This window comes from Propithecus coquereli, unplaced genomic scaffold (genome assembly GCF_000956105.1).
Source record: "Propithecus coquereli isolate 6110/MARCELLA unplaced genomic scaffold, Pcoq_1.0 Scaffold97, whole genome shotgun sequence".
NCBI classification, from domain to species: Eukaryota; Metazoa; Chordata; class Mammalia; order Primates; family Indriidae; genus Propithecus; species Propithecus coquereli.
Window position 1 is genome coordinate 3227575 of NW_012156062.1, and position 16894 is coordinate 3244468.

A 16894-nucleotide genomic window follows, 5' to 3' on the forward strand; every position below is an offset into this window, starting at 1 on the left:
GTTTGATTTCAAATGTAATTATAAAGAAATATTTATTCAGAGCTTATATGTACAAGGCACTCTGCTAAGTTATTATTAAATGGCAAATAAAACAGAATTAATCCCTGCCCTGAAAGAGCTTTCAGCAGAGGAGGGGAGCCACACCATAAACAAAAATACAAACACACAAATAAATCTGAGCACATATTAAGAAACAAAATGAGTATATACTGGCAGAAAAGTGTCCTTTACATAGCATGCTTAGAAAAAGCCTCTCAAAAAAAGTGACATTTAAGATGAAATTTGAAGGATGAAAAGAAGCCAACTTGCAAAGAACAAGTGGGCGAACAGTCCAGATAAGAGGTAGGAATGTGGCAAATGCCAAAGGCAGGAAGAAACTACCATGCTTTGTGGAATTGAAACAAGGCAAATGTGTAGACCATAGGGAAGAAAGGAAGAGTGGTAGGAGATGAGGTTAAAAATATATGCAGAGATCAATTCAAGTAGGGCCTTTATGCAATGTTAAGTTTGTATTTAAGTGCCATCCAAAAGTCCTGTAACTTTTAAGCCAGAAAGTGACATGATTTGATTTTCATGCCACACCTTCTGTAAGGGAAAAACAATGAATTTAGACAAGGGATCAAAAGGAGTGTAAGTGTGAAAGCAGGAAGCACAGTTAGGACTATTACAATAGTGCTACTCAAATTATGTGTGGTTAAGAATGAGTTTTTGTTTTCATTTTAAATTCCAATCCACAGCAGTAACAATGAATTTCTAGAAAAAGGATCATGTGCTTAGATGCTATGACAGTATTTTACCTTCCATTTCTATATGTATCTTGTTAGGGACCAGAAATAAAAAGGCCACAGACTGACACTGGTCTGCAAACCACACTTTAAGATGTACTGGTCTACAAAAATAATGATAGTTTCAACTTGAGTCATGGTAGTGGAGTTAAAGAGAAATAGACGAATCTGGGCTACAGAAAAGGGAAATCTGACAGAACCCACGTACATACATAGATAAGGAAAGAAGGAAACGCGATGAGTGAGAAATAAGTCCTAAGTTTTTTACATAAGAAACAGAGCTGATGGTAGTGCCACTTATTTATGAAGCAGCAGAAGAGTGTAGAGTAAGAGATCTCAGGGAAAATATCAAGACAAAAATGTTTTTTATTTTAGTATGCTGATGGCATGTCCGAATGTTACACAGACAGTTAATGTAAGATTCTAGAGATAAGAAGTGGCGTTTATATTGGAGATAAAAATTTGGAAATCATCAGCACATATGTTTAAAACTATGAAATGAGAGTAGAAGTACTTCAACCAGTACCTAGGTTACAAATTGGATGATTGCCTAGCACTAGAAATCTGTGTAAAATATACAGGGGCTAACTCTTTTAATCTCACATGAGTGGTATTAAGCACATAAACTAGAGCTATAGGCCAATTATCTCAGAAGATCTATGAGTTAGAAGAATTAAAGCTGAAGAAGTAAAGTATGCACTGTGTATGCATTAGAAAGAGGGGAGAAGAAAGATCGGGATATGTGTAAGAGATTTAATCTGGCTATAAAAAGGAAATGACAATGAAGTCCAGGACTTTGGCTTATCAAATGCTTGTATTTCTAAATCCATTGGAAAATATATGTCTCGTGTTAGTTATAGTCCCTAAATGAACTTTTAGAGGCCGGGAATTTTTAGAGGTTTCAAAGTTTAAAGTGTTTAGCTGTAAACAACTTAAAACATTACATTTACCCAGGGACTTGTCTGGCACAAGAGCACTAAATAAAAAATATTTGATGAAAAGGGAAATAAAAAATTTTAAATGGTCAAAAATGGAATTCCACCCTTGATTTATCTCAAGGAGAGAATAGGAGGTTCAGTTCCCCATTTCTAAATGGTCTAAACTCTAACCAACAAACAACAGTTATAATTCTATAATCCTTCATCTTATACTGCTAGATATATTTTGGACACTCCTATTTTTTCAGATTTTAAAAAGATAATACAGGTGAACATGCTAGATATTAAACAATATCCCCTTAAAACTGGGCTGCACCCCATAAGCAGATACATTTAACATCTCTGCAACAAAATAATAATACACTAATCAGGACAAATAAAGACTTCAAACTATTACCATCTATTCAAATAAGGTCTTACTGCCAAATAAGAGCTAAAAACTTAATTTCTTTTAGAATGGAGAGTAGAATTGTGGAACTACGAATGTCAAGTAGTTAAGTGGAAAAAGAAAGAGGAGAATTTTCATGGATGAATATCAGAATATCTGAGATACAAAGAGGCGTTAGTTCAGATTAATTTCCATCAGTTTAATCTTCAGTGTACCTTGGCAGAGTAACTGAAAAAGTATGATAGAATATTAAGAGTTGAAAAAGACTCAGAACCCCTTTACATATGATCTTCCACTACATCACATAACTGGCTAGTAAAACCTAGCCCCTTTAACTTCATTTTATCACAAGCACACCAGAACAAAATCATTTGTGTAAGTATCAGTGCCTCCCCCAACCCCTTTTCCTTAGTATGCTGATTTTGAGAAAATGTGAAATGGAGACAATTTTACATCACAGAACACAAAACTGGGTTAGGATCCTCAGGTGGTGATTTTTCCCTTTTTATACCATTTCTGATTTCTCATGAGATCTTCTTTAGATTGATAATCCATAACCTCCCATCCCTCCCTTTCAAAGAAAATAAACAATTCTGTATCTGTGATTCGACTGCCTCCACAACATTTCTACATTGCATAAGTAGTATTCTTTGGGCCCAAGCACATCTGTCCATATCTATTTCCTTCACTTTTTTCTTCCTTCCTGTAAAAGGCTCCTTTAGCTTCTCCTAGTTTGTGGCAAAGAACCTAGTACTGGGAAGGCATTCAAACAGTATTTGTTGAATTGAACTGTTCCTCCTTACAATCTAATGATGGCTTTTGGTATAGTCATCTCTACCTCAATTACATACAATCTGCGCTCCTCTTTTCCACTCCTACTCAAACATAGAAATGACAAAGATCTCAACAAACCCACTATCCAAAACAAAAAGGAAATACTAGCCATAAGGGCAGTATGGATGCGTCGGTTCAGGACATAGTGAAATTGACTGCAAAATCATTCCAACATATGCCCCACATAACCTTAATACCATACTTTTGAAGTGCTTCCAGAAATAATATTTATAAACTACATAATTTTAGAATTTGCCTATGTGCAAACATATTGTGAATAAAAAGATATCCAAGGACATTGGTACTTTGAGACAGGAGTCTTCCAACCTCCTCATTTGCCGGCAAATAAACTCCTCTTTCCTTTTCCTCAAAAAAAAAAAAAAAAAAAAAATCCCAATCTTTATTTTCTTCATACTCACTTTCAACAGCACTGATGGGGTTAAAAAAAAAAAAAAGGTGGGGCGGCATCACACTGAAATTATGCTAAGTGTAAAAATAAAACAAACACCAAAAACCAAAATCAAACTCGAAAGACCTCATATAAATACAGTGTTGGTATCTACATGCATATATAAAGATAAATCTTTTTAGGTACTAGGAAGAGGGAGGAAACTCTTTCCATAATAACTTTAATACTACCATTGTTTAACACATTTTTAAAAAATGGTACAGAATTGTATGTGCTCAATAACACAGATATCTGAAATTGCAAGCATCAAAGGAGCGTATCAGTCCATTAAAATTATAATTCTGTGCTTTTGTTGGAAAAAAATTCACATCTGCATGTACTTTCATCGAACTAGGAAAGAGAATTGGTGAGAGGATGAAAACACATAAACAGCCTATTAAAACATCTGTATAAAGTCTTAACCAAAATAAAAACATTTTCTTAAAAATTTTAACTCTTCAACTATACTTAGTCAAGTAAATGTTCTTATGCTATAACTTCATTATTCAAAAGCATAGTTTTTTATAATCTATTTTATCAAGGATCTTTGAATCAAATTAGGGAAAATATTATAGTAAAGAATACTACAAAATCCAGTTGAGCTATTTAATGCACTACAGGAAAATAAATAGTTCAACGTGGTTTTCATTTTAACTTCTTTATGTTTTTCTAAGAATATAAAGGTTTATTAATGGTGTTGATTGAAGTTTAACAAGCATTTTACATACATTATCACAGTTTTGAGATCTGCTTAAGCAATACTGACAGTCTGAAGAAAAATAACTTTTCAATGTATTTTAAGTAAAATTTCAATTTCTTCAAAGTATTATACATACCAAAAAAAGGGGGCACTGTTACCATCATTCGAAAAGAACAAAAATCAAAGTTTTATATTTTTACCTGGTCTTGGTACTGGCTGGGCTGCAGGAGTCTGAGTCTTACGGGCAGATGCACCCTCCTTTAAAAGAATTAAAATTGATATGTGACATCAAAGTTCCTTTACATAATAGTTCAACACTTTAATTACTGTAAAGAAATCTCTTATCTCTCACTCTCTTTCTGCTTCTCTCACTCAGTTACTTCACTGAATGTGCTATGACCCTAAGAGTTGTTAAAAAAAAAAAACAAAACTCTCCTTATCTTTTATGCTATTAGTCATGAGACAGTAATAGAGATATTTAGTAGAAAATAAATTTAAATAGTTAACATACAGTAGTTACTGTAAGAACATAATTTTTTAATGATTTGCTTAATTGCTGACAATTTTAATATTCTCAGAAATATCATTACCTGTTTTAAAATGAAGTCAACCTTTTTCCCTTAAACCATCTCAAAACGAATAAATGATACATAACCTCATGTTAGAAAAATATAAATGTTACTTTGGAGTTCATAAAAAAAACACAAGCATTTCAAATAAATGCTTCTAAAATAATAAAAAAAATCACGTTTATAAATACGAGATTTGTTACATTTGAATTAAGAGCAGATGAGAGTATCTTAAAAACCAAATAACAAATCTCAACTAATTACTGAGCATGTAATATGTACAAGGAAATATGCTAAGTGTTGAAGTATATCAATTATATACTCAGGAACAGATGCCTTTGAAATGCTTAAGAAACGCAAAAAGTCTGTCGTTAGTGCAATAGTTTCTATCATTCACACTAATTTTTAGTAACACATTTTTCTTTAAAGAAAGCTGCAAATGAAAAGTTTGTAACAACTATGAATTCATAAAGAGTTTATTCTAGTTGTACTAAACAGAAGGAAATTTGATGAATATCAGGGAGTTACATGAGTCCATATTATAAAAGTCAATATCAGCATCACAGGAAACATTTCCAAGGAAATATTGCTAAATAATATTTATTGTCATTATACTATATTCCTGTCAAAAATTTGAGATTTTACATAGTAAAATCATTTCCCCACAGTATATTTTTTAAATAAATGACTATTAAAATTAGTACCAACAGAAAAAAATATTTTCACTTCAATTTAGAAGCAAATACAGTGCTTAGGTATTCCTAGCATTCAGTTAGAATGTCACAGAAACCATTCTTTATTAGAAGAAACAATAAATAGCCACCGTGGCAACTAGCAAAAACTCCCTGAAGTTAAAAATAAATAAATAAAAAGCACCTGAGGACAGTAAAATATTTTTTTCCAGTATTCTCATTATTATGCATTTAGTTATATACTGCTATATTTAATATTCAGTCATTTTGTGTGCTGGTTTCATGGATGTATTATTTGTAAAAATTCATCGATCTTACTTAAAATGTGGACATGTTTCTCCAAAGCAAAAAAATTTAAACATAAGAAAAGGTGAATCATAATTAAGGTGGAGAGCATATCAAATATTTAATATCACTATAATGTGAGGAAATTTTCTGATTATATTTGTTTCTAAATTCATGTTGGGGACACATAACCCCAGTGCCCAGAGCGTAACAGGCACTCAACACATGTTGGTTGAACTGAAGCGCATCTAGATTTTTAAAAATCAAAAACCAAGGAATAATCATTAAATAGGAATCCAATTAAAGAAATGTTAGCTTTTTATCCCAAGTTCCTGTATAAAGAGAAATCAACCAGACATTATGATAAAATTAATATAGTGAACTTTAATCATATTACTTATCTATTCTAATATGTATAATAAATACTGTCTCCTGGGAGTATGGTCTAATTGCAAATATAAAGAGAGGAAAAATAAAGGAAATGAGACAAGAAGAACAATGAACAAACACATATGCAGACATCTTCTGTCCATATTTGACTGTAAATCTGGATAGAACCAAATCAAAGACCTTCTTATTTTGGAATAGAGTGGACTAAGTTCAAAATCACCAGAATACAGCATTACGTGCATATAAAAGAACTACACAAACCAAAAGTGATCCACCTGACTACTGAAATATACCTATAATATTAATATATGACCAAAGAGTATGGCTTTTATAACATGGGTCAGGCAAAAGGCACAATCATACATCATAAGTAATGCAAAAAAAAACCTTTTCCATTACAAATTATAACCCTTAAGAATTTTTGTGTACTTTTGAATAAGTTCAAAACCTGATCCCTTTAAATACCAATATTGGGTATTTTCTGTTTGTGCAGTAAGCAGTCTTTGCTTGAAGACCCAACCACTCCTTTCTGGCAATAAATCCTATTGCCTGGTCACTGGGGAAGGCATATGTTATAGACTAGGCCAATCAAGTGTCCTTCTTCCCTCAGATTACTTTTTTATAAACTAGAGCTAGATGGTAAGGCTCATACACCACAAGGCTACAAGGAGATAGGCCTAGAATTACTGATGATCACGTCCCTTCACTCATAGAGAAAAACTTACTGGCAGAAGGAGAGAATGAAGCTAAAATGCAAGAAAAGAGGTGGAATACAACATCCCTTATATTAGGTTATTAAGTATGGAATGTCCGATTTCCTTAAGTACTAAGTTTGACAGCTGATATCTCTGACATTTCACTTTGACACTTCTTGGGGTTTTTTATTGTGAAGGTACATCCTCCTTCTTTCAAATGCATTTTGGCTTGTGATTATCTTTCAAATTTTTTTAGAGTAATTTTTGTGAGCCCATGGATAAGTCAAAAATTCATACTATTTTTGAATATGAGTTCCCTTCTGGAACCAATGCAGTGCAGACAATTCGAGATATCAATGAAGTGTTTGGGAAGGATGTAGCTAATGAGTGTACAGTACGTTGATGGCTTGAGAAGTTCCATTCTGGTGATTTTAATCTTAAAAATGAGCCATGTAGGTGACCTGAGAACAAGGAGGACAATGATGAGCTGAAAGCTGTAGTGGAAGTGAATCCATCTCAACCTACGCAAGCATTAGCATCAAGGTCTGACATTACTATGCCGACAACATTGGACCATTTGAAACAAGCTGTCGGCAAGCTAAAGAAGCTGGATAGATGGTTCCACACGAATTAAACAAGCGTTAGAAGAGAAATCATCTCAAAGCTTGGCTTTCTTTGCTGTCATAACATAAAGGCGAAACATTCTATACCATATCATTACATGTGATGAAAAATGGGTTCTTTTTGATAATTGCAAGTGTTCAGCACAACGGTTGGATGAAGATGAAGTGCCGAAACACAGTCCAAAACCAAATATTCAGCACAAAAAGCTAATGGTGTCGGTTTAGTGGTCCAGAGCTGGTATTATCTCCTACAGCTTCATGACACCTGGTCAACTGATTACAGCAAATTCACCAACTGGATGTAATGATGAGGTCGCTCGTGATTAAGCAGCCGAGATAAGTCGGCAGGGACAGGCCAACCCTCTTGCAAAATAAGCTCAACCACATGTCACACAAATAACGTTGCTCAAACTAGAGCAGCTGGACTTGGAAATGGCCACACACTGTATTTACCAGACCTTGCACCAACTGACTACCACTTCTTCCAGGCTTTGGACCACTCGCTGCAAGGAAAAATATTCAATTCTCAACAAGCTGTGGAAAGCGCCTTTTGCAATTTCATTGCCACTCGCCCAGGCTTCTTCGCTGCTGGCATAAAAAAGCTACTGTTAAGATGGCAAAACTGTGTTGGTAGTTTAGGTACATACTTTGATTAACTGTACTGCTTCTTGTTTGAAATATAATATACCACATTTTTGATTCAAAATCAGACATTTCATATTTAATAACCTATTACCCACTGTGTAGTTCTAGTGGCCTGCAAGGCCTACTTTATCCCAAACCATTCTTGATTATATGAGCCATTAAAACTCCCCATCTCACCACTGTACACACCCCACATACACCTTTCTGCTCTCAACAGGTTGAGACAAATTTCTGTCAGTTGTCACAGAAAGCATTTTATCTAATTATCTTCTTAGATTTACTGAAAATCTGAGTTGTCAAAGTCCCTGCAGTACTATCACGTTGCTTAATTTTTGAGTTAGTACACACATACACACACAGAGAGAGTTATACAGCTATGACACAACAGCAGACAATGAGCTTCTTGAAAGAAAATTGGGAAGATCCTTGCTTATCATGTCATTAGTTTACAGCTATTTCTAGGACGCCCTAGCTAACACTACCCAAGAGTTAAAAGCACATTCTACTCTGATTTCCATTATTTTGAAATGAAGTTGTAGAAGTCACTGCATAAGGGACCTCAGAAACACATAACACAATCCCATCCCGCTCCACTCTAAAGATGAAGAGACAAAAGTGAAATAGTTTTTCAAAGGCTACACAACAGTACATCCGCATGTATTAAGAAATAGGAATAATAACTTGGCAGTAACATAGAACAGACTGACAGTTATATGTTAAAGATATTTGGATTGGGGGAAAAAATACTACCCAGCCAGGAAAAGAAAGGTATCAGCACAAAACCACCAAAAGAGCTGACAACTTGTGCTAACTCGAGAGGAAAACTTGCTTTCTCTTGAAAAGTCAGGAGCATTACAATTCACCAAGACTTGAGGCATTCTGGAAAAGAAATAACTGAATTAAAATGGAAGGGGAAAATAGTGACAGAATTGTATTTGCAAAGCATAACAAGACAAAACAAAGTATGCTGCTTACAAGCAATCCTTGCTTGCCTTACCTTAGCAAACGAGATAATCTAAAATCTTTTGGTACTGGGAGACAAAATACTAGTATCTGTTGCTTAAACAAATAGGAAAAAATATCTAATACTATAAGAAAAAAAGTATTTGTAGTAAGTGTCAGTATGAAAAAGAATATACTATATTTAGTTAATTTTGAAAAGTTCTGTTTACATGAAACAGTGAAATACTGAAAACTCTTAATGGAGAAAATACACAGAATATACATGCAGACTCTTAGAGTTTATAATCCACTTTTCTGACTGTTGTATTAATGAGCAAAAGTCACATGTTTTAAAAATTACATAAATATGAACTATACCCTTGTATGCCTTTGCCTTTATTGAAAAAGTAACTTATTCCTATGAAATGTGAATTTGATAATTAGAATTCCCAAATATGAGAATGTTTAAATAAGCATGTGAATTTCTAACTATAATACACTGAATAGGTCTTTTTTTTTTTAAAGAGTGTTTTGGAAAACCTGTTGTAGTAAGGAAACCTGATGTGGCAACTCTGGGGACATAGTACAATGAGGCTAAAAAACACAAAAGACTTCAGAAGCAAAACACTTCAACACAAATAGTAAGCACAATCTTTTTTTCAGACTTGTTATAACCCGGAGGCATATGAACACAATGTTTTGCTAACACAGAAAATGGTTCACATATTTAGAAAGCATAGCACTTCTTTCCCTTTAACATAAGGGGCTCTGGAATCTGAAAATAAATAAATAATCTTCTCTTTCCTTGTCTACGCTCAGCAACTTTCTCCAAAGATGCAACAACTTAAATGGCTGGGTCATGTCCTCTCTATCACCCAACCTCAAAACAAACTGATTAAGGTAGATAATATATCTATTTTATAGATAAGAAAAATTAAGCTGAAAAAGCCAAGTGACTTGCCCCAGGTCACATGGCTAATAAGTAGCAGAACAAATCTGAACCCTTTTTATTCCAAAGCCTATGCTTCTAAGTTTGAAGAATTTCCTAAGCAAACTTTACTTTCTCTCCTTCCTCATTCTCTCTTCCCATAATTCAAATGTTCCTCCCTTGTGACCTTTCAGTATTTTGTATGTACCTCTATCAAATCACTCGTATCTTTGTCCATTTGTGCTACTGCAACAAAATACTACAGACTGGGAAATTTATAAATAATAGAAATATATTTCTCATAATTCTGAAGATTGGGAAGTCCAAGATCAAGGCACCAGCAGGTTTGGCGTCTGGTGAGAGTAGCTCTGTCTGATTCCAAGATGGTCCCTGTCGTTGCATCCTCTGGAGGGGATGAACACTATGTCCTCACATGGCAGAAGGTAGAAGGGCAACAAAGGGCCTAAGCAAGTTCCCTCCAACCCTTTTATAAGACACTAATTCATTCATGAGGGCTCTGTCTTCATGACTTAATCACTTCCCACCTTTTAATGCCACCACAATGGGGATTAAGTTTCAACATATGAATTCTGTGGGACATTCAGATCATAACACCTCATTGTGCTATATAATTCTTGTCTGCTTTCCCTAACCAGACCGTAACTACTTTAGGCCAGGGATTATTATTCCTCCAAAGCCTGACATAGAGCCAGGTGCATGGTAGGTGCTTAATCAATATACACTAACTAAAACAAATCCATTTGCCTTAGAATCACTGATTTACCACTATTACACTGAGTAAATTGTTTTTATCTGTTAAAAGAAGATAGCGAAAATAATTATCATCCAGGATTATCAAGAGAATTAAACAGCACTCATTCATTCCACATACATTTATTGAAAGCATATTATGTGGCAAATAATAAAATGGGAATACAGAAGTACAAACAAGAGCAATGAGGTCCCTGTTCTCATGGGGCTTATAATTTAATGGAGGAGACTGGTAAAAATAAATAAACAAAATAAATAAATGAAAGTTAAAATTATAAATATAATTACATACATATTTAGTTATTTGTAATGTACATGAGTATTTGTCTTTGTGCTTTCAGCTCAGTGCCAAAAACAAAGTGGGACTACTAACTGTTAAGCCATCTTCTTTCCATAAAGAAACACTCTTTGTATGAGAATAGGCAAAGAACTAGCAAACTGAATTCAGCAGCACATTAAAAGGATTATATACCATGACCAAGTCGAATTTATTCCTGGAATGTTAGGACAGTTTAACACATGAAAATCAATCAATGTGATATATATACCACATTAACAGAATAAAGGGAAAAAACCCTCATGATCATTTCAATTGATGTATGGGAAAACAGCATTTGACAAAATGCAATAGCCTTTCATTTAAAAAAAAAAAAATCAACCAACTAGGAATTGAAGGAAATGTCCTCAACATAACAAAGGATACATATGAAAAACCCACAGCTAACATTATATTCAACGGGGAAAGACTTAAAGCATTTCTCCTAAGATTAGGAACAAGACAAGGATGCCTACTTTTGTCACTTCTATCCAACATAATATTGGAAATTCTAGCCAGAGAAATGAGGCAAGAAAAAGAAAGAAAAGGCATCCAAATTGGAAAGGAAAAAGTAAAATTATCTCTGTTAGCCAGGTGTAGTGGCGCATGCCTGCAGTCCTGGGAGGGAGGCTAAGGTAGGAGGATCACTCGAGCCCAGGAGTTCAAGGCTGCAAGGAGCTATAATCTTGCCACTCACTGGACTCTAGCCTGAGCAACAGAGTGACACCTCATCTCTTAGAAAAAAAAAGAAAAATTATCTCTGTTTGCAGATGATGATATTTATATGTAGAAAACCCTAGAGATGCCACAAAGAAAAGTTATAAACAAATGCTGCAAAGTTGCAGAATACAAAATCAACAAACAAAAAATCAGCTCTTTCCATACACAATGAACTGTCCAAAAAGTAAATTAAGAAAACAATTCCATTTACAAAGCATTAGAAAGAATAAAATACTTAAGAAAAAATTTAACCAAGAAAGCAATATATACTGAAAATATATACTGAAAACTATGAAACACTGCTGAAAGAAATTAAAGATACAAATAAATGAAAAAAAAAAAATCTATGCTCATAGGCTAGAATTAAGATTTCCCTGAAACAACCTATAGATAGATTCAACACAATCCGTATCAAAATACCAACGTTTTTTACAGAAAAAGAAAAATCCATCCCAAAAATTCACATGGAATCTCAAGAGACCCCAAATAGCCAAACTAATCTTGAAAAAGATCAAAGTTGGAGAACTGAAACTTCCAGATTTCATAACTTAATACAAAACTACAGTAATCAAAATCGTGTGGTGCTCGCATGAAGACAAACATATCGGTCAATGGAATAGAAAAGAAAGCCCAGAATAAACTCTTGCATATATGGTCAACTAATTTTTGACAAGGGTGCCAAGACATTTCCTTATCTATGAGGAAAGAACAAGTCTTTTCAACAAATGAAAAGACTTTGGGGGTACTGGATATCTATACACAAAAGAACAAAACTGGACCATTAGTTTATATTATACCATACACAAAAACTAACAAATGGATCAAAGGCCTAAATTTAAAAGCTAAAACTATAAAACTCTTAGAAGAAAACAGAGAGGAAAAGCTTCGTGACACCAGATTTGGCATTGATTTCTTGGATATGAAACCAAACGTACAGGTAACAAAAGAACAACAGGACTTCATCAAAATTTAAAACTTTTGGCCGGGCACAGTGGCTCACGCCTGTAATCCTAGCTCTCTGGGAGGCCGAGGCGGGCAGATTGTTTGAGCTCAGGAGTTCGAAACCAGCCTGAGCAAGAGCGAGACCCTGTCTCTACTAAAAATAGAAAGAAATTAATTGGACAACTAAAAATATATAGAAAAAATTAGCCGGGCATGGTGGCGCATGCCTGTAGTCCCAGCTACTCAGGAGGCTGAGGCAGGAGGATCGCTTGAGCCCAGGAGTTTGAGGTTGCTGTGAGCTAGGATGACGCCACGGCACTCTAGCCTGGGCAACACAGTGAGACTCTGTCTCAAAAAAAAAAAAATTTAAAACTTTTGTGCAGAAGACACTATCAACACAGTGAAAAAGCAATTCACAAAATGGGAAGAATATTTGCAAATCAAATATCTGATAAGAAATTAATATCCAGACTATATAAAGAACTCCTACAACTCAATAACAAAATAAACCAGCCAATTTAAAAATGGGCAAAGGACTTAAAGAGACATTTCTCCACAGAAGATATACAGACAGCCAATAAGCACATGAAAATATGCTAGACACCTCAGTAATCACTAGGGAAAAGCAAATCAAAACTGCAAGACACTACTTCAAACTCATTAGGACGGTTATTATCAAAAAACAGGAATAAAATAAAACAACATCAACCACCAAAAAAAAAAAAAAACCCAGAAAATAAGTATAGATAAGAATATAGAGAAATTGAAACTCTTGTGCATGGCTGGTAGGAATGTAAAAATGGTACTGCCATACAGTACCTCAAAAAATTAAAGAATTACTGTATGATCAAGCAATTCTGCTTGAGTAGATATTCAAAAAACTGAAAGCAAGGACTTGAACAGATATTTGTATACCCAAGTTCATGGTAATATTAGTCACAATAGCCAAAAAGTGAAAACAACCCAAATGTCAATATTGACAGATGAATGGATAAACAAAATTAGATACACACAATGCAATGTCATTTAGCCTTAAAAAGGAATAAAATTATAATGCATACTACAACATGGATGAACACTGAAAACATGCTAAATGAAATAAGCTAGACATGAAAGAACAAATACTTTATCATTCCACTAATATGAGGTACCTAGAATAGTCAAATTCACAGACAGGAAGTAGAAAGGTGGTTATCAGGAGCTAGAAGTAGACGGGATTGGGGAATTATTGGTTAATGGGTACACAGTTTCAACTTGGAATGATAAAAGTTCTCAAGATGAATAGCAGTGATGGTTGCACGACATTGTGAATGTAGTCAATGCCACTGAATTATAAACTTAAAATGGTTAAAATCATAAATTTTATATATGCTTTACCAAAACTTTTTTAAAACAGAAAAAGAATAAGCACAAAATATGCTTCAAGGAATAAATACAATAAAGTTCAATTATAAATTGTAGTAGACTCTTTGAGGGATATCTGCTCAGAGTGTGAGGTCCCTTTTCTCAGAAGTGTTTGACTGTGCCCACAAGAGACAAATATATGAACTAAGCTTACCCAGTCAGATTTTCTCTCCCCGGAAGTTTGAAATCCATACTGAGATATGCGGAGCAAACTGAACTGCAGTTATATGTGGGCTTGCTAGCTATGAGGATGACTATGTACACAAAGGGTCATAGAACTTACTATGTACAGATGCAGAAAAAGTGACAAGTAACCATGTGGCACCAGACGGAAACAGAGAAAAGCTTCCTTGACTCCTAATAGTTTTCCAACTTCTGTGTTGTTTTAAAGGCTAAGTTACACTTCTCAGTCTTGGGTCCTATAAAATATTCCTATAGCACTATAATGTATTTCTTTTTCTTATTTAAGTAGACTTAAGTGAGTTTCTGTTACCTGAAAAACAAAAACCCTAGGCTAAAATAAATATTTTAATCTCAATGAAAGAAAAAGAACAACTCCATTCACACCCAAATGTAATCACAGTAAGTAAAATTTTGACCTGGGAATATAATATTCATTTTCTTTATAGTCATAGACAAAATTGGAATACACAGTGCTAACAAGTAACAGTACAAAAAAGCAAGATATTCATCAATTAAAAGCCTAAATTAACACCAGTTTTCCATGCATAATTCTTTAGAATGCTTTCTTGACTGAAAATTAAGCTGGTTCAAAAGTGAATAAATCGCACAAAAAGATTTATGAGTAAATTTTGATAAATTGGAAGAATTAGGAGGATCATGAAAATCTTATCTCCGCAGATTCACTAAACACATTCTAAAATGTCCGGGATGCTGAGCCAGTTTTTACGTGTGTCACTGAATCAGGTGTACATTCTTCTAGCTGGCAATAAGATGAATGAAGACAGTTACTATGGTTAATTTTAATGTGTCAATTTGACTGGGCCATGGGTGCCCAGGTATTTGGTTAAACACTCTGGGTGTGTCTGTGGGGGTGTTTCTGGAACAAGATTAACATTTGAATCAGTAGCCAGAGTAAAGCAGATTGCCCTCTCTCATGTGGGGAGACCTCATCCCATTCACTGAAGGTCTGAATAAAACAAAAGGCAGAGTCAGAGAGAATACATTCTCAGCTTACTGACAACAGATCCTGGAGTCCGTAGGCTCTGTAACTGTGTGATCTAATTCCTTATGATAAATCACTTTATATACACTATATATAACCTACTAACATACTAATAAATACTAATAATATACTAAATCTCTTTACACACATATACAACACACAAAGAGATTTATTACATACATTATAAACAGATACAGAAACAGATTCCATTGGTTCTGCTTCTATAGAAAACCCAGACTAATATAGCAAATAAAATTTTAATCAAAAGAGAGAAAAAGAGAGTTAGACAGACTACAAAATCTTTAAAAAAGAAGTACTCTTACATATAGGAAAATGTCTTTTTTTTTTCCATTTATTTATCTGATTAAAAAATGACATCCATGTGAATGTAATTGAAATGTTTTATCACAGAACTGCAATTAGTGACAATTCAAAGAATGTGCATCGATCTCCTTTAATATCAAAGTCTATAATGATCTCATATCTTCTGGCACAAGTGAACAATTCTTTTATATATCTCTCTGAGGTTTAATAAAAGCACTATCTTCTTTCACTTAAAACTGGCAGAATTATTTTTATAGTGGCAGAAAGACGTGAGTCAGGTAGATGGTCCACAGGGTCATCTGTATAACTTAGGGGTCAATGAACTAAAAGAATAAATACACTGATGTAACTAGACTCATTGTCTCAAGATCTAGGTTCTAGCTTTGGCTCTGTCACATTGAGTGTGTAACACTGAGAAAACCAGAACCTCTTAGGGTCTTAGTTACTTCATCTGTAAAATGAGGAAAATCGATTCTTAGATAACCTCGGAGGTCCAATTCTGCTCTGAAATTCCATTTTTCTAATGTAAGTAATACCTCTTCACTAAGAATAATGCCATTATAGTACAACTTGAATGTCCAATTAACTGATCAAGTGTGAAGACATAATCCAACATGGGTTCCTTCAAAGATGGTATGATACAGCCACATAAACTCGCTCTTCTTTTGTTCTACATGCATAAAGACATATTCCGCTGCCCAGCTCCTTATATCAAAGGGTACATGTTTTCAAATTTGGTATTAATTTGGTTGTCTGGGGAATCACAGAATAACAGTTACTGGTAACATAGGTAGAAAGAGAAATACCAATACTGTAAGCTTTAACAGAAAACATTCACTCTGATTCAATAAATTGACTGAGGAAGGTACACTAAAGCAGAGACTTAACTACCTGAACCCCCCCACAACACACACTAACAAAACAGACAACTTAAGCATAAATTCTGTGGAAAGTCAGAAAGGAAACATAGATAAAGAAGTAAACTATGAGAAAATTAATGAAAAAGACATAGATAGCATTAATTTGTAAATAATCAAGGAGATAAATGGAGGATACAAACAAATATAAAAATATTCATTTTATTTGGCTTGCTAAAATTCGGCGACTGTATTTTCTGTGAGATCTCATCTTATTTAGAGGGGATTAAAAATATTGGAACTTCATGAGAAATTAAAAGGATAAAAATGTAATACTAACCAAGTACAACCGGAAAGACCAAAAGTATCAAAACTTACTGAAATTTGGGTGACACCATCATAACAGATGTCACAAGAGTTTGTACATGAAGGCAAAAATTTAAATAACTATGTAACATTTATTTCCAGTTATTTTACTATCTTCATAATGATCTATGTATCCATCAAGGCTA

General features: G+C 34.1%; 1 protein-coding gene across 1 annotated transcript in view; it reads right to left on the reverse strand.

Moving 5' to 3' along the window:
- The window catches only part of CDC73 (cell division cycle 73), a 145359-nt gene that overhangs the window by 40415 nt on the left and 88050 nt on the right, over window positions 1-16894 (reverse strand). The window contains exon 7 of the mRNA XM_012665133.1: window positions 4294-4351. Within this exon, the coding sequence (XP_012520587.1) occupies window positions 4294-4351 (58 nt within the window). The remainder of the gene's footprint in view (window positions 1-4293; window positions 4352-16894) is intronic.